The 24,531-nt window shown below is 45.5% G+C and overlaps 2 protein-coding genes across 2 annotated transcripts in view; one reads left to right on the forward strand and one right to left on the reverse strand.

The window, feature by feature from the left end:
- The window catches only part of LOC119390161 (solute carrier family 13 member 2), a 79,547-nt gene extending 77,835 nt beyond the window's left edge, over positions 1-1,712 (reverse strand). Inside the window, exon 1 of the mRNA XM_037657725.2 lies at positions 886-1,712. The gene's annotated coding sequence lies outside the window, so the exon portion shown is untranslated. The remainder of the gene's footprint in view (positions 1-885) is intronic.
- A 9,597-nt stretch (positions 1,713-11,309) lies between these two features.
- On the forward strand, positions 11,310-13,738 carry LOC119391275 (CRISP/Allergen/PR-1). Its single transcript, XM_037658952.2, has 2 exons — positions 11,310-11,642; positions 12,808-13,738. Exons 1-2 carry the CDS (start codon positions 11,310-11,312, stop codon positions 13,462-13,464), a joined length of 990 nt encoding a protein of 329 aa, XP_037514880.1. The 3' UTR covers positions 13,465-13,738.
- The last annotated feature ends 10,793 nt before the right edge of the window (positions 13,739-24,531 follow it).

Consider the following 24,531-nt stretch of genomic DNA (forward strand, 5'->3'; position numbering starts at 1 on the left):
GTCACGCCAGGTACCGGGCTCATAAATGAACCAGTTAAGAAGTCCGGTGTCGCGCCATAATTAGGCCCACTACGCATTACCCGCGCTTATCGACGTCTCCGTAACTCAATGGAGACGACTGGCCGGCCATCTAAATATCAAGCTCAAGCTGCGAACGAACCCTCAGCGTTCACAGATCTCTTCATAGATCAGGGGGCAAATACGCAAGGTCTTTTTTTAATTCGTAAGCGCTTATTGTCATTGGCCAGGCTTCACTAACGATGTGCAGCAGGCTTCGCTAATGACATGTGCAGCATCGTCATTGGTCAAATATTTCTCTTACGAACACTTCTAGCGTAAGACGTCATTGTGAATACGGGCCACTGGAAATCAGGAGCGAAATTCTCAAAGCTTCTCTTTCATAACTGCTCATTCCCATTGGCCAGTTGGTTCCGCCAATGATACGTCCAGCGTCAGGATTGGGTAACACTTACTCTTATGAGCGATTCTGTCGCGAGACTTTCTTTGTGAATACGGGCCCTGAACAACGTCTCAATACGACAGTTAAGGCAACCGATCTTTTCTCGGTGCCTGTCACGAATAGCCGACAAAGTGTGACATCGCACGTCGTCACCATTGACATGCACCACTACTACCGAGAATGAATGAACGGGCCTGAAAGCATGGGACGCGTCTCGCGTCTACCGCCAGCCTACTACACGGAGCGTGGAAGATGCGAGCAGCGGAGAAAAAAAAATGATCGCCACACTCCAAGACACGCCGCGCCGGCGGCACGCGTAGTTACCAGAGGAGCCCGGCGCACGCGCCCCACGAGAGGAGCTAGCGAAAGAGACAAAAAAAATAATGAAACTCCATTTCAGAATGCACCGGAACTAACTCTCTTACCTGAAAAAGCCGAAGCCGAAGAAGCCGCGTGGTCGATCGAGTGGTTCGGGCCGTCGTTCCCTTGGACGCTCTCCAAAATGTCAACCCGAGTCACAGCCCGGCCTCTTCGGTGCCGGCGGAGAGAGCGAGGGAGCACACGCAACGGCGGCGGCGTCCTCAAGTCACCACGTGCTCGCGCTTAGTCGCGGACGAGCATCCTTCCTCCTCTCGGAAGCAGCGGAGCGTTCGCTAGTTCCGTCCCAACCCACCGACACAGCTAAGTAGCCGTTGAACAGTAGTCGACTCCGCGCTACTGGTTACCGTGCTCGCTCCCATGCGAGGTTGCTAACGAGGGACACGGGCGAGCCCCGCTTCCTACCTTCCTTCCTTCCTCGAGGCAACAACCTTTCTCCGGCCGTTCGCGCGAGCCGGAGCAACAGTCGTGCAGCTGAACGACGACTCCGCTCGCTTCGTTCTCCGATGTGGGTGATCGCCGAGTTGTTTTAAGAAGCGAAGCAACAGTCCAGCAGCGAGTGAGGCGTTTAAGTTTCAGCCCCGGGCGCGCAGCAGAAGAAGAGCAGGTCCCGACTCCGTGTTTTGTGCGGTCCCTGCAAACGCGGCCGGGTGCTCGCACTCTCTCCCGCCAACACACCTTCGGGAAATCGCACGCGCGCCTTGTTCTATACGCACACACACCACACACTTCTCCGTATTACACAGAAAACCGGCGCGCACCGATGGCTGGCTGGTCGACGACGCAGGAGAGCGGCAACCCCTGTTCTCCTAGAGTTCCGTGCCTGCTACCGCGTTCCGGAAAACCGACGGCGGCGACGCTTCTCGGTGAGCGAGCGCCTACTACCACGATGCGATGCGGCGGCGGCGGCGCCGGCTGCTCGTTCGCGGCGACTGCCCGCCATATTTATTTGGGTTTTTCTCTTCCTCAGTCACCCTCTCTCTTTCGCTCTCCTTTCTCGCCACCTCTCTCTCACTCACTCGCTGCTCCATGAGCTTGGAGAAAGAGGGAGAAGGCGCGGCCCCCTTCTGCGAACCGTCCGTTCGGCAAAAGAGCTCTTTCTTTCTTTTCTGGACTCCCAGATGGAAAGAACTCTCTATAATTGGGAGCAGGAGGAGAGGAGAGAAGGCCCTTTAACTTCTCACTCTCTCTCTCACTGGTCACTCCTTCCTTCGCCTCTTCTCTTCGCTCGGAGATCTTGTTTCTTTCATTCCTTCTTTCCAGAGACCGAGCATCGGGAATGGTGTTACACTAATAGCCGATAGGATGACACGGAATTTACGTTGAAGCGTCACGCGGGTCCATTAACGCAGGAACGAGCGACGAAACACGTACGGAACGAGCGAGCGCCAGGCTGAAATGAGGAGAACGAATCGAGGTGGAAAGGGGAAACGTGGATTGAGAAAAATGAAAGCGAATTTTCTTTTTCTCCCTCCTCCGTCGATATCGACCGCCGGCTAACTCCGGGAGACGCCGTCGCTGGCGATGGCGGCGCTGCCACAGAGCTTCGAGCATGGCTTCGGAAACGTGGAGAGAGATTCCGACGCCGGCATCTAGCACGTGGTCTTTTTTTTCCAGCATGGCTTCGAAGGGTTAGCTGCGAACGCTGCGCTGGGCAAATGTGTCCCCTCGCGAGCTGCTTCCGACTGCGTGATAAGCGGGACCACGTCGAGTTCAGCTTCATATTTAGAGATTTTTCTATTGATAGGACCCAGGCCAAGCTTTCTCTTTTATCGCATTCTCTCGTAATTGCATGCGGTTTGACGGCCATTTTGAAATGCTAACGTAACTTCTTCGGCTAGGACAACGGATTCCAGATTAATGTACAATCCAGCTTCCGGGGTGATGTCACACACACGCATGCACACACACACACACACACACACACACACACGCGCGCGCGCGCGCGCGCGCGCACACGCACACACACAGATCTGCAAGTGACGTCAGCGCAGTGCACGTGTACGCCTACATGAATAAAGATGTTAACAACGCTCGGACAGAGGAATTTAAGCTCGGCGCTTCTGTAGTACCAATGTCCGATGCTCTAACGCTACAGGCGCACGCGGCTGAATAAAGCGCATTCAAGAATTTCCTTCGTTCAAACCGGTGCGTTCATACGCATGGCGCGTTTCAATAGCGCTGGCAAAATGCTGTCAAATCGCCATTGTGCTGTTCGCATGGACGATGATAACTAACACCAGTCAACCTCGGCCGGAATTTTTTTCGACCCCTTTTCTTCATCGGTAGTGACAAAATAGGCTGAGTAAAGCGAAGATATTGTCATTTTCCTATATTTCTCTTTCATTTAGTTGGAACTGCAATTTCAGTCGAGTGCAGTCTAACTTTGCGCGTGTTTAACGAGGCTTTAACTACGTTGGTATAAACGTATGACTAAAAGCATTATCGCTCTACTTGGAGTCAAGTTGTAATAAGTGCATGCAAAGAGACTATTCTTGCGCACACAAAGACTCCTTGCGGCTTCCGGTCAAAGCGTATCCGGCACTTAGTCGCTTCATCAGCTGTATAGTCAAGCTGGGCGACACTCGTAGCAAATATATTACGGAAAGGATTCGGCTTGGAAGGCAAGCTAGTTACTTGAATAGTTTCTCTCTTTTTTTAAGAAAACAGGGAAAGCTCTGGATCTCATATCGAGGTCTTCTTTTTCTTTCTTTTTGAACATGTGGAACTTGTCATTATAGAAAAAATAATAAAAACCATCTGGTATCCTGCTTTAACGCCCGACGTTACTGATAACCAACACCCTAAAGGACAACGAAAATGCTATCCGAGAATGTAGCTAACTGTGTCAGCGCTGCATGGTTCTGCGCATACGATTAGAAACTGACAATATTGCCGGCTACAACTCGAGTTGTAGCTGCCGGAGATAGGGACCTATCGGAAGAGCAACGAAATGTTAGTCGAAAAACAAAACTGGGACAATTCCACGGTCCCTCTATTCTCTGTCTCTGGTGAATGAATTACATGTCGCCCAGTTCGAATGAAATCGTAGCGATTGCAACCAGTTCTCATTTAATTGGGGGATCAAGCACGTCTTTTTGTTTTTCGCTGAGAGCGGGGAAGTGCCTACTATATTTCGCTTCCTTTAAAAGTCTGAGGAATTGTCCGAGAGAAGATATCTTTCGTTTCCGGGGAAGGCTGCAGACCCTGTAGCTTTTTGCATAATGAAATGCTGCAGCAGCTGCTATGTTTCTCACACAATAATTTCTTTTTTTCTCTCCTCCCCCCATCCCCCTCGTCTGTCTCTCTCTCTTTGCGTGTCATCATTTTTTCTTTTCCTAGGTTAGAGCTCACGACAAGTTGCAGTCTATTCCGCCTCATCTCGACGTAAGGCTTCGAACACACGGGCAGCGAGCCATGGCGTGAAGTACGACGTGATACGTTACTAGAGGGTGTCTGAAAATAAAAAAAAGAATCAAAAGAATGATTTTTGTAAACGACAAAGCTCAGAGAGCAAGGGACAGAGAGTGGTGGGTCTCTGTTTACATAAGTTTTTCTCGTGTGTTTTTCAGGGTTATTGTATTTTGATGGTGTTGGTGCCTTCTATACTTTAACAGCGTAAGCTGTTATGAGCTCACAACAACCGATTTTTGAGGCGATGTCATTCGGAGCCGCCACTTGTGTCAGTCGCAGCTGTGGCACACATTGAGAGAAAAAAAAAACAGGATTCGAGCCGCAATTGAACTCTGGTATTCTATGCGGTAATCAAGCACTCTACCACAGTTCCACGAGAGTGCTTGACACTTCCTCGGAAAATTACCCTATGCAAGCGTCATGTCGGGCGTGAAGTCACGTTCACACGTGTGTACTACTATTGCATGGAAGAAGCGTTGAATCGCGCCATGTGTCACGCCATGTGAATTGTGCAACGACTGGGTGGTTGCAAGTTGCCCACCCATTGCAAAAAGCTCAGCCACAAATCATCAACATCATCGTGAGCAACAGCACCAACAAAGTGTGCAGCTGCATAGGTGCACACATACATGATGATGACCTCATTTTGATGGCGCTCACCCACAAAGGGGATTCGGCCAAGAATCGGGCGCCGGGTCTTTAAGGTAAATACCTATGAAGCTAAAAACAAAGACTGGAACTTTCGACTAAAAGCAAAAGGTAGCTGATCAATGAAACTGCTTAACGAGCAAGCGGTCGGACTGTCAGATGGTATTTATGAAGGATATAATGACTGGTTTGGAACCAATAATATGAATAAACAAATATACACTAACATGATAATCTTTTTGTTTCATTTATGTAATCAACTACAGCAGAGCAGAGATCCCTGTTTTACGGACTCGGTGCTCAGCTTCTTCGTAAAATGATTATGAATTACGGTGTAGTGGGCACTTCGCAACCGTACTTCCGGTGAGGTCCTAAAGCCCCATTCACACTAGGGTTCGAAGCGGGCGAAAGCGGCAAAACTCACCGAAAATCCTCTTGTTTCGCCGCCTAAGCGCCCAGAACACCATGTGGCGAGCACTCGGACTGGTTTTTTTTGCCCCGGCAGTAGCATAACCGAAACGTAGAAGTTACACAGGGACACCCATTGAGATTCCGAACGCCATAAGTAACCCGCATTTTATCACCTAATCAATAATTTACGCGATCATATACTTAGGATCTTGGGAAACATGGTTTTACAAAAGGGCGTGATCACATATGCAGAGATACTCATTTGACACTGAACCGTTTAAGCCCCGGCAAATAGGGGGTGGTGTTTCTCATGCATCAGTCAGAGAGCTTTCCCGGCAATCGTATCGACCGCATTAGATAGAAAGACCAAGTGCCCGTCCCCCATCGTATTGTATGTTTGATTTTTTTTTCTTCATTGCGTTTTCTCGGCAGAAAGAGTGCGCCGTTTCGGCGAAGCCTTGAGAAAAACGTGCGCTGCCCGAGACACAACGACCTCCGGTCCACCGTCACCACTATACACACAGTGGACTGCAGAAAAAAGGCATCGCTTAGGGAGAGGAGGCACGTCGCCGGCATATCTGGCGCGGTCACTCACTCACTCGAGCAAATTTCCCAGGAAGTCGAAAGCATTCGCGGATCTAGTTTGGAATGCGGCGTGCGTTCTCGCACCTGAGCGCGTAATGTTGTTGCGCCCGAATGCCGGTGATATTCGCGTGCTTCGAGTTCTTGAGCATGTCGTTGCGTGTACGTGTGTGCGTGTGTTTATGTGTGTGCATGGGCGCGTGTGTGTCCTCTACGTTTGTTTTTATGTGCAGACTTCGGTGCCTCTGTAAGCATAACACTGTAGTCGGCATCTACACGTCGGCTGTAGCCATGCTTTGCCAACGGCGTACCGAGCGACAGCTCTGGAACCCTTTGCCGAGTTTATCCCGATAATTCTCGGCGAACACGAATAATGCTAAGCTTATACAATAATGAATATTTAGTGTCTCTCTACATCACAGCACAAGCCACTCCAGCGACTGCCTGATCTCTGCATGAGCTTTGCTTCGCGAATGGCTTTCTTGGCGCAAATCCTAATTTTCCTTGCTCTCTTTCGTTTTCTTTTTTTTTTTCACGGGCGACCGCAGTTCCGCGTAGTACCATTTAGCTGGATGCATTCCAAGGTGATCGTCTGCCAGTTTTCTATTACATGCTGCATTTCTCGTGTGTAGCCGTGCATTTGAGACGCAGTATACCTGCAAAGAGTCGCATTACGGTTCTTTGCTGCTGACACGAGACTTGACCAGGAGTTAGGAGCATTCCTCCACTTTCTAGGAGCACGCAGCTTCAGCCAGCAGCACCCACCACGCCTCACGGATCCGAAGCACGACATGACATGACTCCTCTCACTCCAGACCCGAGCGATTGAAGATGCTGCTGAAGACTGAGAGCCAGGCGCCGACAGCAACATGTATACATTCCCATGAAATAAAAGCCCACTTCTGTCAGGCGCATGCATTGAGCACACTATTGAGGTTGTGATTGATTGATTGATTGATTGATTGATTGATTGATTGATTGATTGATTGATTGATTGATTGATTGATTGAATCGCTTGCTGCATCCACTCTCTTCATGAGGACAGCGCGTGGCAACAAGAGTTGTCAGTGCCACAGACTGGGCATTTTCCAATACCAACCAGCAAAAGTAAGTATATGACAAGGATGCGTGCATCGCATATTTTAAAAACTTATCCATTAATCTGCCGCTGTCGCGGTAGAATAAATCTGTTCAGAAACAGAAAAAAGCCTTCCAAGTTTGAAAATGGCACCATGTCCCATGCTGCCGTTTTACAAATCCCCTTATTCGTCTGGCCGGAAACATCACAAGAATTTTAATTCATTCCGCTCTCTGTGAAAAATACGACGCATTTGGGGATGAAAGGAGAACCACGCTGTACTCAAGCCATACATTCGGGGCTGCATGTAACGCAAGCACTAACCCCTGTCGCTGCGCCAATTTCCCTGAAAGCAAGACCGTATATATTATGGGCCACACACGTTACTTCCGAAATGTCAGGGCCGCGGTGTATCCGCGTCAGTAAATCTAAAAGCAAACATTAACTAAAAGCTTCAAACGAACGCGAGAAGCGATAACACGAGCGCGGCAAGTTCACAAGCTCCCGGATTCTCAGAAAGAGAGAGAAACGGAAAAAGAAAGTACGTCCTGGAGTTCTTCATTTTCAGAGGGGGTCCACGTGTCGTTATTCTGCTTGACTGCTCAAAAAAAGAAGCAAGAAAGCAAGGTATTTACCGAAAGTGTAGCCACGTGCTGTAGCGAGGAGTCCAAGTGTCTCCATTAAAAGTGACTCTACGCACGCCATTTGCTGTTTCTCGTGTCGGGGAGCCGGAGGCGAGCGAGCACTCCGGTAAACCCGGACCGGTTGTTTACGATTCCTGGTTATCAGCAGGAAACCACTCCGCGGAAGTAGTAAAGGACCCGGCTCCCGTTTTCCCTCGCTTGTTTTCGTTTTGTTTCTCACGAGACGACCGCTCTCCTTTCGTCCCTTTTTGTCGTCTTGAAGGAGCGGTTTAAGAACTGCCTCTGGCGACGTCTCTTCTCCTTGATGACGAGAAGGCTTACAAAGAATGCACGCAGGTAAGCTTGAAGAGTTTAAAACACGTGGAGACGCAGCGCAAACACACAGGTAAAGATGAGAAGAACTGAAAGGGGAGATGTTTCATGCTTACCTTGATACGAAAGCCTTACACTGTGTCTATTTGGAACTCTGCTTTTCCGGTAACAGGAAGGGAACGAAAACATGTGTTCTTGCTGAACAGCATTACAGATACCTCGTTCTTGACGTAGTTAGCATTTGCTGTAAGAGGTAATCTGCCGCTAAAAAAGGCGCGTACAAAAACCGCGACGAAAAAGACCCGTCGTTTTGTTTGTGTTTCTTTCTTGCCTGTAATTTGTGCGTCTTTTTAGTGACAGCATTTGAAGATATTGTGTAAACAATATATTTTTTGTTTAATTTGGCCATCTCAGCAACTCTTGGAGGAACTAATTCGAAAATGGTAGAACCCTTCGGGCCTTAGTGCACTTCATTTTATTATCCTTTTTATAAGGGGGGGGGGGGGCGGAGGGAGGGGGGGTCTATTTTTTAATGGACAGCCGAAAAATAACCCGCAGGTCCTTCTGCGATTGCTCTTGGATGCCTAATGATACATCGCATCACTGCTGTCACGCGAACTTCCGCGACCGATGTAGTTCAGAAATGTGAGGGGGCGTGCGTGCTACACTTAAACACCTGTGTGTTTTGTTATTGTCATATCATCTTAGGGTACCACTCCTCCGCCTCTTCACATGAAGCCGGCAGCCAAGCGATATGACGGTAAACATTTTACAGCGCTTGATTTCGTTACAGGAAAGGAAAAATGTGGTTCATAACTGATGAAATGACAAACTGATATGATACTGCTACTTTTTTCTCCAGATATTTCCGCATCTTCTGCTGAAAACTTACGATCTCGATAGTGTTGTACACGCGGAAATGGCCCATTATTCAATGACCTATTTGATCACCCGTGACTGAGAAGAGAGACTGCGAGAAATCTCAAAACAAACATAGCAGACGAGTAAACACAATGACGAAAACTCAAAGCATATCTCGGACCAGTTTGATATCATATCTTCATCGCTGGCCTCTTCAGAAGAGAAGTACCCTTATCGAACCGTTGTCTCCAACAACATTGTCTGTTCAACGATTCCTCATCATTTCCGGCCTCCATCTTTTCAAGAACGTTTGTCTTGCTTGAACATTATTATCAGTAATTTACAGCGTTATCGTTTTGATTCTTAGCGTAGCGGACATTTATTAGGTACATCTTTGTGATCTATACATGTACATCATCAGGTGTGCTGTTCATCGACGCTTGTGGGAGCGCGTAGCCAGTGTGGTATTCTCACGCCTTAATTGATTCCATTGCCCCAGCTATCACTGGCGTAATCACACTGAACATGTTCAATTTAAGACAACACGTGTTGTTGGGATGATGACTAAGCTTGGCCGACTCCTTTCTGGGCTACGCAGAGATACTGTGCTCATGATTTATCGCATGTATGTTCGCCCGATTCTTGGGTTTTGTTGTGCAGTATAGTCCGGTTGGCCAGCATACACGAGTAATCATTTTATTCTTTTAGAACGAGGAGCTCTTCGGAGTTGCATTTGCGCGCAAAAACTTACGGCTAACAATGGTATCCAAGACCACGACAGCCCACCCTTGCTTACAGGCTCGGTATCCTAACGATGAAAACATACTTAAAATTTTACGAATCTACACTAAGATGGTTACAATTCTTTTTTTTTTCTTTTTTGCCGAATTGACAGACTTCTTCAAGGAGGATTGTTCCCGTGTATATGAACTTCAGGTCAGCATTAATAAAAGAAATTTACTATAAAGGCTTTCGTAAGAGAATATTTCAGCGAATCATAATACGGGACATATCTTTATACAAAACCGGCTGACCAATCGGAAAATACACCTATGAAAAAGAAGTTTTGTGGATTCGGCCGCAGGTTTTCTTCGTCCAAGCTTATGCAGAAACCTTTAAATGTTAACAGTAGCGAGATTATTCCATCAGATAAACACCTGTCAAATGTAAAAATAGAATTTGGTGACATATTTCTATCAAATACCAAACTGCTACGCTCTAGATATTTGACTGGTGTGTTACAAGATCACCTTTACAATTGGGAATTAATAATTCAATCGCCACTGATGCATCTGTCAGTGATAAGAAAGCATGTGTGGGGTAGGGTTTTTTTCAGTCATTCAGGCCACAATCATTACGTCTCCCGGATTATACGCCCATGTTTGAAGCGGAATTAACGGCAATTATTTTAGCTCTTCCAAAACTTTTAGTAAATCATTGGACAGCTGTTATAGTGTCTGATTCGTTATCCGTATGTTCATCACTCACGTCTTCTTCAGAGACAGCTATGCTAAGCAGATTCAAACCATTAATACTCGCAAGCATACGCCTAGTGAGCTTCCTGTAGGTGTCAGAACATCGTGGTGTTTTGTAAACGAGATGGCTGACTCACTCGCGTGCATAACCCTTGATAGTCCTTATGCCCGCTTTTCCAATTATAGCTTATGTTATTGTTCCTAGGTTCAGAAAATTTTGTCTAAGATTCGATCATGAAAAGTGAAAATGCCGAATCTATAATTCGGCCATTTGAATTTCGCATGGTATAATAAATGGTGTCCTGCACGTAAGTTGGAGGTAATAATCACAAAATTACGATGACGTATTCCATTGCTAAATTCTTATTTAAACAGGTACGGTATGGTGCCATCCTTTTTATGTACTGAGTGTAAAGAACCTAAAAACGTCGCTAATTTTTATTAAACTGCTACCGACTCATAAATCAAAGGAAAAAAATGCTTCAAATTTTTATTTAAAAATTCAGGAATTTCAATAAATACTCCAAATTTTCTTTCTTTTGCGGCCCTTCATTGAAGTACTGCCACAGGAACGTCTGCGGAGCCCTCTGTGAATTCCTGGGGGACACAAGGAGGATACCTTGTTAATTAACTATTAATAATCAATTTTCGGTATTAATCAGAACCAATACTTCGAAAAACCGCCAGTATTTTATTTGTGTATTAGCAATTTTTCATTCATAACATTGCGTTTCATTTATTTGCATTTACTTTTTTTTATTGACGTATGGCTTAAATTAGGCTATTCTGTTTCTAAAAAATGTGAATTCTGCCCATTACCCTGCCTTGATATTAATTAATGTTTACGTTTACATTAACAGCTGGATTTTTGTCTAATCCCCTGTAGTGGGTAGGCGCCCGTAATTAGGAGCAAGTAAGCAAGCTAACTAGCAAGCAAGGATCGGCTTCTTGGCCAACATACCCTGCAGTGGGCAAGCGGCATGGATTAAGAAGAAGGTAAGCACGCAATGGCGGCTCGGTACAGCCGTAAGCCCTAGACGAAAGCCATGGCCGAACGGACGAGCTCATTGAAAGCCATGGTCACCTCGCCTGTGAGCTCGCTCTTTCTGGTACTTACCGCGTGGATGTCCGCGTCCACGCCAGTGCTGGCCGTGTGTCGGCCCGAGTACCGCAAGAGGCCGACCCACACGGCCTGTCAGAGACCCGCTCCCTGGTGCAAGGTGAACGCCAGCGGCGTGGATGCGGCCGAGCGCACCCTCATTCTGAAGCTGCACAACGACTACCGGAGCCAGGTGGCGCAGGGTCGGCTACCGGGATTCCCAGCGGCAGCAGACATGCAGGAGTTGCTGTGGGACGACGAGATGGCCGACGTTGCGCAGGTGACCAGTGGTCATTTATTGATGTGGTTCATTGGACTTCAACTTGCCGTTCCGGACGGTGCAGGAATTCTCCATGCTGGCACTGCATGGACGCAAATCTCACTAGCTGAAAGCACTGCCTAGGGCAGTCCTGAGGAGTATGGGGCGCCAGACGGAATTGAACCCAATCATTCCTTCGTCTTGTGACCTTAGTGGAACACTTTTTTAAGCTACATGTACATGCACAAAGCAGCCGAAAACGCCTCCTACGTAGCTGTTGTCCACCAGATATTGGAAAGTGAAGAATAGTATGAGCTGTTGAGAAATTATGCACTCAGATCAGTCGTAATAACAGTAATGCCACATTGGACAACTCCACTGCCCTGTATGTACCCTATGACTTGGAATACATCTGACCGTCCGTACGCGGCTATACTCAATTCAGCTTACTGTATTTTTGGACGCGCTTGAAAAACAAGGACACAATGAGGAACACGTAAACCACAGATGAAAGCGCTCTAGCAAATGAAGTTTATTTGAGCATCCTGCCTACATTTATGCATGCGAACGTGAACCATGTGACGTATGGTATCGCACCATCGAGTTAAGGAACATTTCCTTTTGCGACAAAGCAACCGACGGGGAGCTGACACAAGTGGCCCCTTCTTTGATTATAGCTTGTACCTCTATTATCTTCTGTCCTGTGCTTCCATCTTTATGGTGGCTGATTATGCGGCAATTTGAAAATACGGGTATGCTATCACCCGGGCATACTGCTAAACCAGTATACTATTACAACTAGCCCAAGAAACAGTTATCCTCCATTCAGCGGTTGAGGCTGGCTTCTGGACTCTGCGCACAGCCTATGTGCAAATGAACCCCTGATTGATAACGATTGTTTTATTCCCAGAAGCAAACCTCTGACCTGTTCCAGGCCAATATTTCATAGACATAGCTGCTTAAAAATTACCATACATGGTAGTGGTAGACGCGCATGATTCTATTGCTCATGAGCCTTCTATGATCACACTCCGGGAAGCCACGGAAAACTGTGCCTACCTATTTAGGTTGCTCGTCTATATAGACACGAGAAAACGGCCCATGCAGGCATGTGCTACGGTGACGTCCAGCTTAATTGTTTCCAAAGCTGAAGCTTTCTTATAGCGCCCTATCTGCGTTGCGACAGGCCCTCGCAAGCCTCTGCGTGCCGCCCGGCGGTCGCTTGGAGCACGACAAGGTGGAGGACCGCTTCACGACGCGCTTTAAGACCACCGGCCAGAACCTGGGCCTGCAGTTCTCGTCGCACCCCGTCACGGGACCCGACTGGAAGCCCGTCGTCGATGGGTGGTTCAACGAGTACGTGGACTACCCGCCCAATTTCGTGGCCGGGTTCCCGCGAAACCCGACGCGCAAGCCGACGGGCCACTTCACCCAGGTCATCTGGGCCAAGAGCCGGTACGTGGGCTGCGGCTACGCCTACTACATCGCCACGGGAACGGCCCTACCGCACATGCGCAAGTACACGTGCAATTACTACGACGGCGGAAACGTGGTGACGAGGCCCGTGTACCAGAGCGGCGCCACGTGCAGCGCCTGTCCGTCCTCGACCCAGTGCGACCGGTCGACCGGCCTGTGTGACTGCCAGTCGTCCCTGTCGCCCTACTGCGCCGGAGCGCCGTCCGGCCAGCAAGGCACGTCTTGGCTGTCGTGGCTCGTCGCGGTGGTCGCAGTTGTCTTCGTGCTCGCGATGCTGGGCGCGGGCGCTTTCTTTCTCCGCCAAAGATACTTAGCTCGTTCGAGCAGCGCACCTTCGGACCCGACCGGTGGCACGACGGGGGGGTAACGTGAGAACAAGCACACGAAGATCGATACTGCGCGGGACGGCTCTCCAATCTGTGTACATGCGCATCACGAAAGTATATAAGGACGTACTGTGTTAAGTTTGCTAGAAATAGATGACGCATCAACATTCTATGGCTGGAACATCCAGTCCCACCTTTACCCGTCACTCTCGGGCCGAACTGAGTCTTTTGTTACCGATTCCTTTCAATTTACAACTTTATCGCGAACCATCATTTGGCGAGTTGTCACGTGATTTTCGAGGTTCTACTGGACGCACCGTTCTCAGCCTCTCCTATGTTTCATTCTTTATATAATACCATGAAATGTCATTGTCTCATATCTCTCTGTATTTGCTGATCATCATCACCCACCTTGTAACCGAGATAGAGTCAATGTTGCAAGACGACTTACAGTACTGTTGATTAAAGTGTATGATGAAACTTAATAAAACTACATTTTTCAACTAAGCTTTATCAAAAGTTCATTTAGCTGTCCTATAAGTCTTTTCTCTTTGTCCATCATATATCCGGGAGTTATCTTAGGTAACGTCCATGCGCGTGAAGCGGGAATATGCATCGTCTGTTCGATCCCGTCATCAAAACATCAAAGCAATTTAATATCGCGTCTTCACTTCATCAAAGCGCTGTCAACTTCCTGAAACCATATACAATTCCTTCCATCGGCGGCGCTGCGTTATGAAACATTGTGAATGTTTCTTTCCCGCATAATTTAATGTAACTTAATTCAGTTTAAGTCCGAAAACGCCACATTTTCTTTTATATATGTGTTTCAATAAATGTGTCTAACCTTCTCAAAAAATCAGGAAAATGAGATATTTGCTCAGGGCTTTCAGAATTGCTTTTTCTGTAGCGGCAGGAATCTTAAGATAGTTAAAGACATCATTTAGTACAGTAATTAAGAAAGTTACATTAACTAACTTTTTAATTAGTGGAGTTCGGTGATTGTGTCAAATGGGAGAATTGAAGCCATCCGAGCTTTGAGATTTCGAAAAAGCGTCCTCTAGTAATTGCTGTGGCGTAATGAAATTCGACGAAATGCAACGGCTTTCAACAGCGAAAGCCATCGAATTCGGTTGAATTTCATTACTTCGTAATTATTACTAGAGGCCGATTTTTCGAAATCTCAATGTTGGGATGGGTTTCTGGCACGAAGAACTTCAATTCCCCAATTTTACACAGTCACCTAACTCCACTAATTAAGAAGTTAATTAATTTAACTTTCTTAATTACTGCCTCAAGTCATGTCTCTAACCATCTTAAGATGCCTAGCGCTACAGAAAATGTCATTTACTCATTTTGGACTTCTCAGAAGAATATAGCAGTTGCGTTCTTCCATGTTTTCTGTTTAGGTTTCGCCATTGAATTTGGTTGAATTTCATTACTTCGTAAATATTACTAGATGGCACTTTTTCGAAATCTCAAAGTTTGGTTGGGTTTCTGGCATGAAGAACTTCAATTCTCCCATTTGACACAACCACCTAACTCCACTAATTAAAAAGTTAATTAAATTAACTTTTTTAATTACAGTCCCAAATAGTTTCTTTAACCATCTTAAAATCCTTGCCACTACAGAAAAACCAATTCTGAAGGCAGCAATCAAATATCGCATTTTCCTGATTTTTTGAGAAGGTTGGCCACATTTCTTGAAACACCCTGTGTGTATATATATATATATATATATATATATATATATATATATATATATATATATATATATATATATATATATATATATATATATATATTTTAACATTGCAATATATTATGTTCCTCATAAGTGCTGAGAGTTTTCGTATTTCTGTATGAATGCCATTATTGCTATGTATTAACTATATTTTTCCCTGATGTTGAGAATTTTCTTAATTTCGTATCTTGTATTGTATTTTCATTATGTTTTTTATTCTGATTTTGTCACTGACATTTGTTACCCACTCCTGCTTGGGCCCGAACAGGGCCTGCAGTATTTGTAAATACATAATAACATAAATAATATATATATATATATATATATATATATATATATATATATATATATATATATATATATATATATATATATATATATATATATTGAAATAAAGCGGTTAAGCTGACGCTTTATTACGCCAAAGGCAAGATGGCGCCGACGAAGAAGACGTCCGAGCCGACGACTGATGATGGTTATGTACAGATGAGGAAGACGAAGTCCAATTAATGCCTACACTTGAAAAAATTGCCAAAAATTGGGCAACGAGGCGGAGCTGAGCGGAAGGGTCGCAACGTTCTACCTGCTCTTGCCTACTCTGGGGGTTTGGCCAAAGTTTGAGTAGCGACTTCATTTCCCTTTCTGATAGGTGTTTCTCTAGGGTCAGAATCGATTAGCGAGTACATTTTTGACTAGTAAGACCAGACAGATGCCGTTTTCCTCACCTGGACCAGGGGCCTTCCTCTGGTCTGCTTCTCTCCCTCCGCAGGAGTTACCAGTAGGCCTGTTTCTGCGTAATGGCATTTCATCTGTGCCTGTGGCCCTTGTCCCAAACAACGAAGGTGTCATACGGATGAAAAATCCAAAAGTGATCCAGGCGGAGCTGAGATCAGCTACAGCCCACTACCACAGCATCACAGAGGTCCGACAGTTCGGCAAGGGTGGCATTCTATGCTTCTCGTCTGACCAGCTCTGTGTTCGAGACTTGCTCAAATGCTCGGTGTTTGCTACCAATCCGGTAAGCGCCTTTATTCCACCCCACCTAGCATGCGTGAAAGGACTTGTACGGGGCGTCGATGTCAACATGACTCCAGCTGAGGTTCTAGAGCTGTTTTCCGAGGCAGGCGCGATCGCAGTTTATAGGTGTGGACGAGTTGTTGATAAGAATAAGGTCCCAACTGAGTCTGTGATAGTTACATTTGCCGGGTCGAGTCGCCCAACTGAAATCAAGGCGTGGCCATTAATATACAGAGTTGAACCGCTGTCGCCTCGTCCCCTACAGTGTCTTAAGTGCTGGCGCTACGGTCACACAATGAAGGGATGCAGGTCAGCTCCCAGATGCCGAATTTGCGGTGAGGCGCACAATTCTGATGAATGTAAAAGTAATGAAGAAAAGTGCTGTCTTTGCCATGAAGCGCACTGCGCTGATAACCCAGATTGTTCGGCCAAGGCACGGGAAATACAAATTCTTGAAATTGTTGATCGAAGACGGTGCTCTCGAAAAGACGCCATTGCTGAAATTCAGGCTCGAACTCAGGGGTACGCTGGTGCAGCAGCCCGCCATAACATAGCAATGGAAGCATCTCTTTCCCTGTCCATTGCGGACATGATCGATAAGGCTATAGAAAAGGCAATGCAACGCCTCGCTACCACTCTTTGCGAGTCCTTGTCACATATTATCGCTAACCAGATGGCGCACGTATGCGACAAGTCAAGGGATATGGGTACAGCTTCACAAAATGCTGAGTTTACACCCCTGATAAGTGAAGCTGAATCTGAGATTACTGCTTCGAATGCACAGCCTGCAGGGTCCTCTCGAGGGGGCATCCGGAGGCAAAGTGATGCCATACCGGATGATAATCAGGATTCAGATGATATGGACAAGGACCTCAAATCTCTGAAGCGTTCTAGATCCCCTACCTCCAAAAAATCTGGATCACCAAAACATTCGAAAAGCAAAAAATACCAGAAGGAGAACCTCTCGAAAAGCGACTTTCTAAAAGAAAGCATTCTGGATAAGGCTGTCGCCGACTCAATTCTGTCGAAACCATAGGGTCCCTGAAAATTTTGCATTGGAACTGCCGATCTATTCACTCAGCTATAACAGATTTGTTGTATTTGTCTTCTAAATTCAATCCCCACATTATTGCAGTGCAAGAAACTTGGCTTTCCGCACATCATTCGTTTCACTTAACCAACTTCAGATCGTTTAGACTAGACCGTCCAGCCAAAGGCGGAGGTTTAGCATTCTTTATCAATAATAAAATTAGTTTAAAGGCCAAAATTTCATACAAATGTATGTCCCCAGAATGCGAAATTTTTGCCTTAGACATCACCTTGCCAGGATGCTCACCTTTCTCTCTAGTCAACGTCTACTTTCCTGTGGGCGTAAAGACACGTGAAGCTTAGACATGGCAGTCCATTCATGGTGTAAAGAAAAAATTTTGGTTGGAGATTTTAATTCCCACCACACCTGCTGGGGTTTTCGAACAGATCCATGTGGCCAACGATTGTGGGACTGGTCTATAGACAACAATTTATTGTGCCTCAACGCTAGAACTCCCACATTTATCCGAGATCGATCCCGCTCTGCATTAGATTTGAGTTTTGTAAGCTCGACAATTTCTAGCTCTTCGTGGACAGCCCTGGACTGTGCCACCAATAGTGACCACCTGCCCATAATGTTTGAGATTGATTACCCCATAATAACATCATGTTCTCACGTCCGAATTTTCATAAATTATTCAAAATTTAAAAATGACCTAAAAGCAGCTTTAGCATCCCCCTCTGAAGACAGTGATGAAACTAAAGCTATGAAATTAAGTGCAGTAATTAAAAGAACATATAAAAAAGCAGAGTTTACTATTGAATCGGCCAAGAGGGTACCTTATAGTCCATGGTGGAATTCAGATTGCTCACGTGATCATAGACGACGACAGGCAGCTTGGAAGCAGCTAATTCATAATCAGTCCCCCAGAAATTGGTCAGACTACAAATTCATTGCTGCTGGATTTAAACGCACGGTGGCCCAAGCTAAAGAGGAGTATGACAAAAGACATTTTGAGTTTCTTTCCAAACCTACAAGTAAAAAAGCGTTATTTCGTTATATGAGATCTCGAAAAATCCTATCGTCACCAGTAAATACTGATTATGAAAATCTATCGTCGGAAGAAATGACAAAATCTTTAGAGTCAATTGGTAAAGGTCTAGAAAGTAGATTCTCTTCGAATGTGCCGAACAACTGGCAAAAATCTACCATAACGGCTAACTTTGAAAAAGTGACACTGTCCGAAGTGTCAAACGTGATTAGATATTTACCTCTGTCTGCTCCTGGTCCTGATGGCATTACAGTGCCTATGATTAAAATTTTATACAAGTTATCACCTGATGACGTCCTCAATTTGATAAACTATTCTTTAAAAACCGCCTGGATACCGTATGACTGAAAATAGCCAAGGTAATACCTGTACTAAAAAAGCAAGGAATAGGTTTTAATATAGAAAACATCAGACCTATCTCTCTAACGTCTAATATGATCAAGCTTATAGGGAGGGTCCTAAATGACAGGATAAATATCTGGATGGCAGACAAGTCAATATTAAAACCAAACCAAATCGGTTTTCGTAATGAGTGTTCAATTTGGTGTGCTCATGCTGATCTAGAGAGTCGGATACGGCTTGCCCGAAAAAGAAGACATTACGCTGCTCTTGTCACACTTGACATAGCTAAAGCTTATGATAGTGTCGAGCACTCCATTCTACTGAATACACTACAGAGCTTAAATTTTCCACAATACATTATTGAGTGGATAGCAGAATTTTTAAAATCAAGGGAATTTTATTGTGTTAAGGATGGCTGTTGTTCATCTAAATTCAAACAGAAACGCGGAGTTCCTCAAGGGGCAGTCCTATCTCCGGTATTATTCAATGTACTGATGAGCTCTATTCCAACTGACCAAGACGTCAATGTCTACATTTATGCAGATGATATCGCGTTTTTCGCGGCAGACAGTGATATTTACTCATTACATCAAAAATTGCAAAGGTATTTTAATGCCATAGAAATTTGGCTGCAGTCGCTTTCATTGTCGTTAAACATCAGTAAAAGCTCGCTCTTGGTGTTTCCCCTAGCAGATTCAATTTCAATTTCCGTATTGTATAAGCAGGAACCCATTCCACAAGTGGATTCTATCAAATATTTGGGCATAATTTATAATGAAAGCCTTAATTGGAGTCCACACATAGAATATATAGCAACAAAGGCACAACGAGCGTTAGGCATATTGCGTAGGCTGAGTAACCGAAAATACGGTTTACGTAGAGACACCTTGTTAATGGTGTACGAAATGTACATGCGCCCAATATTGGAATTTGGGTGTATATTATTTTCGGGCGGCCCTGCGTATAAAACAAAACCTTTAGTTTTATTGGAGCGTGAAGCGCTCCGAATGTGTCTGGGACTCCCAAAGTTTGTGGCCATAAATGTAATGTATCAAGAAGCACGCCTTCCAACGCTTCTTTGTCGATTCCGCATCTTAACGGTGCAAACTTTTTTAAAATTTTACAGTTTACCGGCTAGAAGATATGAATACGCCTTTATCAGTGACCCCGACTCCTTCTTTCTTGCCCATTGGCCACGATTCCATACACCCCAAATAATTTTCGTTCAAAAGAAACTGGACAGCATTAAGGTGGACATTAGAACGATAATTGAAACTAATGGCTCACATAACAATATGACGATAGAATATGATGAAATCTTCCCCCCAAAATCTAAGTTCCAATCTCTCAGATTTTTGAATAACAGGTTAAAAGATTACTTGGTTCATGCAGGAACAAAAAACATAATAGCCACAGATGCTTCTGTGAATAATCAAAAGGCAGGCGTAGGAATTGCTTCCGATTTCCTTGGCTGGACATTCTCAGTAAGGCTGCCAGATTTTACTCCTGTTTTTGAGGCTGAGCTCATGGCTATTATTTTGGCGCTTCGAAAATTGCCTTCAATCGAAGATAGTGCAATAATAATAACAGATTCTCTTTCGGTATGTACAGCAATTACAGCTTCAGAACATTCACGAGCCCTAATGACTTTGCGCACATTAGTACCGCCACAACTGAAACTCCTGAAATTATTGTGGGTACCAGGTCACTGCGGGATACCATTAAATGAATTGGCCGATTCTTTAGCCCGGGCTTCCCTCGATGGACCAATAATTTCGGTACTCCCAGAAGTAGAATACATAACAGCGATCAGATATAGAAAATTAGCAATTTGTACAGATATGATGGAAATTATTACTAAATGGCCAGAATATCAACGCCTTAAATTTCCATGGAAACCTAAGTGGAGTCAGTCTAGAAAGTTTCAAGTTATTATTTCCAAATTTCGATGCCGTGTCCCCCCATTAAACTTATATTTGCACAGAGCTGGTTTGGCAATATCACCCCTTTGCCCATTTTGCGAAGAAACAGAATCTATTGAACATTATTTTATATCATGCCGCAACTATTCAATAATTAGGAAAAGACTTCTGGTTATTCCATTTTCGACGATTGGTTTAAGTTTAACTGCGGAAAATGTGCTAAATTTCGGTGCCTCTGTTTTGGGACATTGTCATAGAGAAATCTTTGATGCTGTGTGTAATTTTATTCTAGCAACTAAACGTATTCCGACGTAAGGTCTACTTTAAGAAATACGGAAAAAAAAAATACTCGCGACATAATTATAAATGTGATTAAAAGTAAGGCGTAGAGTCAAATTGGGTTGGATCAGATAAACTCAGCTGTCTGGTCGGATCAAAATTGTAATGAATGTAATTATCCTTCATAGGCTATAATACATATTGCAATTTCATTGCTCTTTATCTTCGTTTTTTTTTGTACTTTACTAATAGGGAGGAAAAAAAATTAATGTAGTTATCATCCATAGGATACCATAATTTTTATTGGCCAATCCCCCAGAGTGGGTATGTGCCAATAGTGAAAGGCTTCAATCAATCAATCAATCAATCAATCAATCAATCAATCAATCAATCAATCAAGCCTACACTAATTTCCCCCGTTGACGAAAGCGGCCAGCCTGGCCGCGAATTACGTTGTGGAACGCAGATGAAAGGGTTTGAGACGCGAAACGTGCACAACTTCTGTGCCGCGGCAGCGTTGGTCAGTGGAGGCATGAACAGGTGTAACACGGTAGTTCACCGGCGAGGTCTGGTCTATAACTGTGTAGGGGCCAATATAGCGAGATTCAAGCTTTTCGCATAAGCCAGGTGTCCGTGCAGGCGTCCATAGGAGTACAGCGTCGCCAGGGCGATAGAAAACGTCGCGGTGGGTGGCATCGTAGCGATTTTTGCGATCTTCTTGGCTAGCTTCGGTGTTTATACGGGCGCGACGACGGCATTGGGCAACCCGGTATAGAAACTGGTCGCAAATAAATGGTGAAGAGTTGACGGGTCCAGAGAAGAAAGAAACGTCGAGTGATGAGGTTGGCTGGCGTCCGTATACTAAGAAAAACGGAGAGTAGCCTGTGGGCCGTTGAACTGACGTATTATACGCAAACGTTGAGAACCGCATCCCAGTTTCGATGGTCATGTTGGATATACATGGATAACATGTCGCACAGCGTGCGATGAAATCTCTCCGTCAAACCATTTGTCTGTGGGTGGTAGCTAGACGTTGTCTTGTGTATTGTGTTTGACGCTTGGAGAACTTCACTAAGCGTGCTTGAGAGAAACGCCTTGCCTCGGTCGCTCAAAAGAACGTGATGGGCTCCGTGCCGTAGGTAGATAGCTTTCAAGAAGAAGGTTGCTACTTCGGAAGCAGTTCCTGAAGTGATCGAGGCCGTCTCAGCGTACCGGGTCAAGTGATCAACAGCGGTGACGACCCATCTCTTGCCGTCTGGGGTAGTTGGGAGGGGCCCGAATAGGTCAATTCCGACGACAGAGAACGGCTGTGCTGGGCAAGGAAGTGGTTGTAGGGTCCCGACTGGGACAGTAGTAGGCCGCTTGCGGTGTTGGCAAAGGGCGCACGAGGCAATATATTTAGCTACGCTCGTGGAAAGACCTGGCCAGAAGAACCGGCTGCGGATGCGCTCGTGGGTTTTGTGGTAGCCAAAGTGGCCTGACGTTGGGTCGTCGTCTGGAGGTACGTGTATTGATGGTCGTGTTCGAAAAGTCGGCCGGCGATGGCGATCGGCGAGTGAAAACATTGTCGGCGTAACGGTGGTAAAATCGAGATGGCTCGTCACGTTCGAAAGCAGCATAAGCACGACGTTCGTCCTGCTGGCGGCGTCGACAAACCCGGGAGATGTGTCCCCGAATGCCGCAGTAATAGCAGACAGGCCGTGGGGCACGCCAGGCGGAATGGTATGGCGGCTTCGGTGCTGGGGCAACAAGAGGTGCTAGATGGTCGTGAACAGGCACAGGTGGTGTGACTGGAGGCGGTGAAGGTTGCATTGCAGCGATGTGTGCGTACGAAGCCGGTTGGGGATGTCAGTGCGCGCTTGAGTTCTTGGAATGCGGCTTCGCACTGATGATTCCAATCAAAGGGAGCGGTACTAGCAAGGAGCTTGTGGAGAGGCGAGGCAATGGTGGCAAAGTTCCGGATGAAGCGTCGGAAGTATGATGCGAGCCCAAGGAAGCTGCGCAATATATATATATATATATATATATATATATATATATATATATATATATATATGGTTCCCGCTAGTTACGTAATTCGCATTGTGTGATGCCCGGTCATTATTTATATGATTTATTCGGGCATGCTCGCTGACACGCGGTCGTTGACACCAGAGCGCTAAAAACTGAGTGAAGAGAGGATTACAAGTACTAGGGCCGACTGTGAAGCAAGCGTAATAGTATTAAAGCGTTGAGCCTGTTAGTCAGCTTACTTCTACGTCGTCTCTCCTTTATCCCTGAGTAGAGTTCATTTCGTCCGTTACATGAGCGAGCTACAACCATGTAATTGCCGAAAAAGATTTAAGGAGTGCTGTTTATAGCAACTTGGAATAGCTAAGACGTAAAGGTTTATGCAACCCGCCACTTTCGCATGGTTGCGCCAAATGAACCGCCACAAGAACATGCCTCTAAGCCATTAATGTCCCGCAAGAGAGGTGTACAAGACAATAAACAAACCATGCCTATTCAGTCACTTCGCTAATTAGGCAAGTGTGCTTCGGGTCAAAGACGCAAGGAGTTAATAATTTCGCAGAAAAATTACGGCATACGTTGTGCACGAAATAAACCAAACAGGGGACTGAGCGAATTTAGAAAATTTTGTGCGCTGTACAGGGGTGCTCTGAAATCCGTGACATCACACTAACGTGCCTCTGCTTCACAGTTTCATCGTGAAATGTGAGAGAATCAACTCAACGTCTTCATTCCGATTGTGTGTATTCATATACCTAGTGTCGTGAAATTAATGTAAACCTGTTTATTATGTAAACTTTATTAACACAACGTTATGCCCATGACCGATATTAATTAATTAAAAAAAACATTCTTAGTTCTATTGTCACCGCCGGCAGTGAAATGAATACTTCGCATCAGTCGTAGTGTACTGCCCATCACCCAAGCGAAGTTCTTCGCCAACATTTTTTTTTCTTTCGGTTGTTATACACAGCGCATGTCTTTGCATACCTGAGCCCCCCACATTTCACCGCCTCGCGATTTGTGAACGGTGTCTTAATCTACCATGTTAATTTGTATACCGTCAGAACTGATTAGCACTAGTTAGCACTAATAGTGTCTGTTAAATGATTAATAATGTTGGCTAGTCTAGGATAATGTCTGCTAGTGTTGCGTTTTACGTTGTCTACATACGGCTAAATGACTGCTAATCAATGTTGGTTAGTATTACATTAATATTAGCAAATACCGCCTAGTGTTGCGGTATGTAGGCCACTGAATGCTAGTGTGGGATAGTGTAGGTTAATTTTGTCTAATGAATGTATACTGTCGGCGGTTGTAACAGGCACATTGTCTTGGTGCAATGTTAACACAATGGTGCCCTAGCGCATACATAGACAACTTTAGGTGGGACAGAGTGATTGTCTATTTGTTGCAATAACAATTATATAGGCACTCTTAACGGGTTCTTGTCGCCGCCGTCATGTTCCGTATAAAGTCCAAATCGATAACATCCCCCTGCGCATCCTATGTTCAACCCTTTACTAAAAGCGCGCGAGCGGGGCGATGAACGCAGCTGAACCAAGGATGAAACGAGTCGACCCATCTCCGTCGCACGGAGGGCGCATGCAAGGCCTGCCGTCGATTGCTGCTCAAGCAGAGAGGAAACGCCCCGCCTGTCTTGAATGAGCATGAATAAGCGCGAGGGGGGGGGGGATGTGCCGCTTCAGCAGC

Source organism: Rhipicephalus sanguineus, chromosome 4, assembly GCF_013339695.2.
Source record: "Rhipicephalus sanguineus isolate Rsan-2018 chromosome 4, BIME_Rsan_1.4, whole genome shotgun sequence".
Lineage (NCBI taxonomy): Eukaryota > Metazoa > Arthropoda > Arachnida > Ixodida > Ixodidae > Rhipicephalus > Rhipicephalus sanguineus.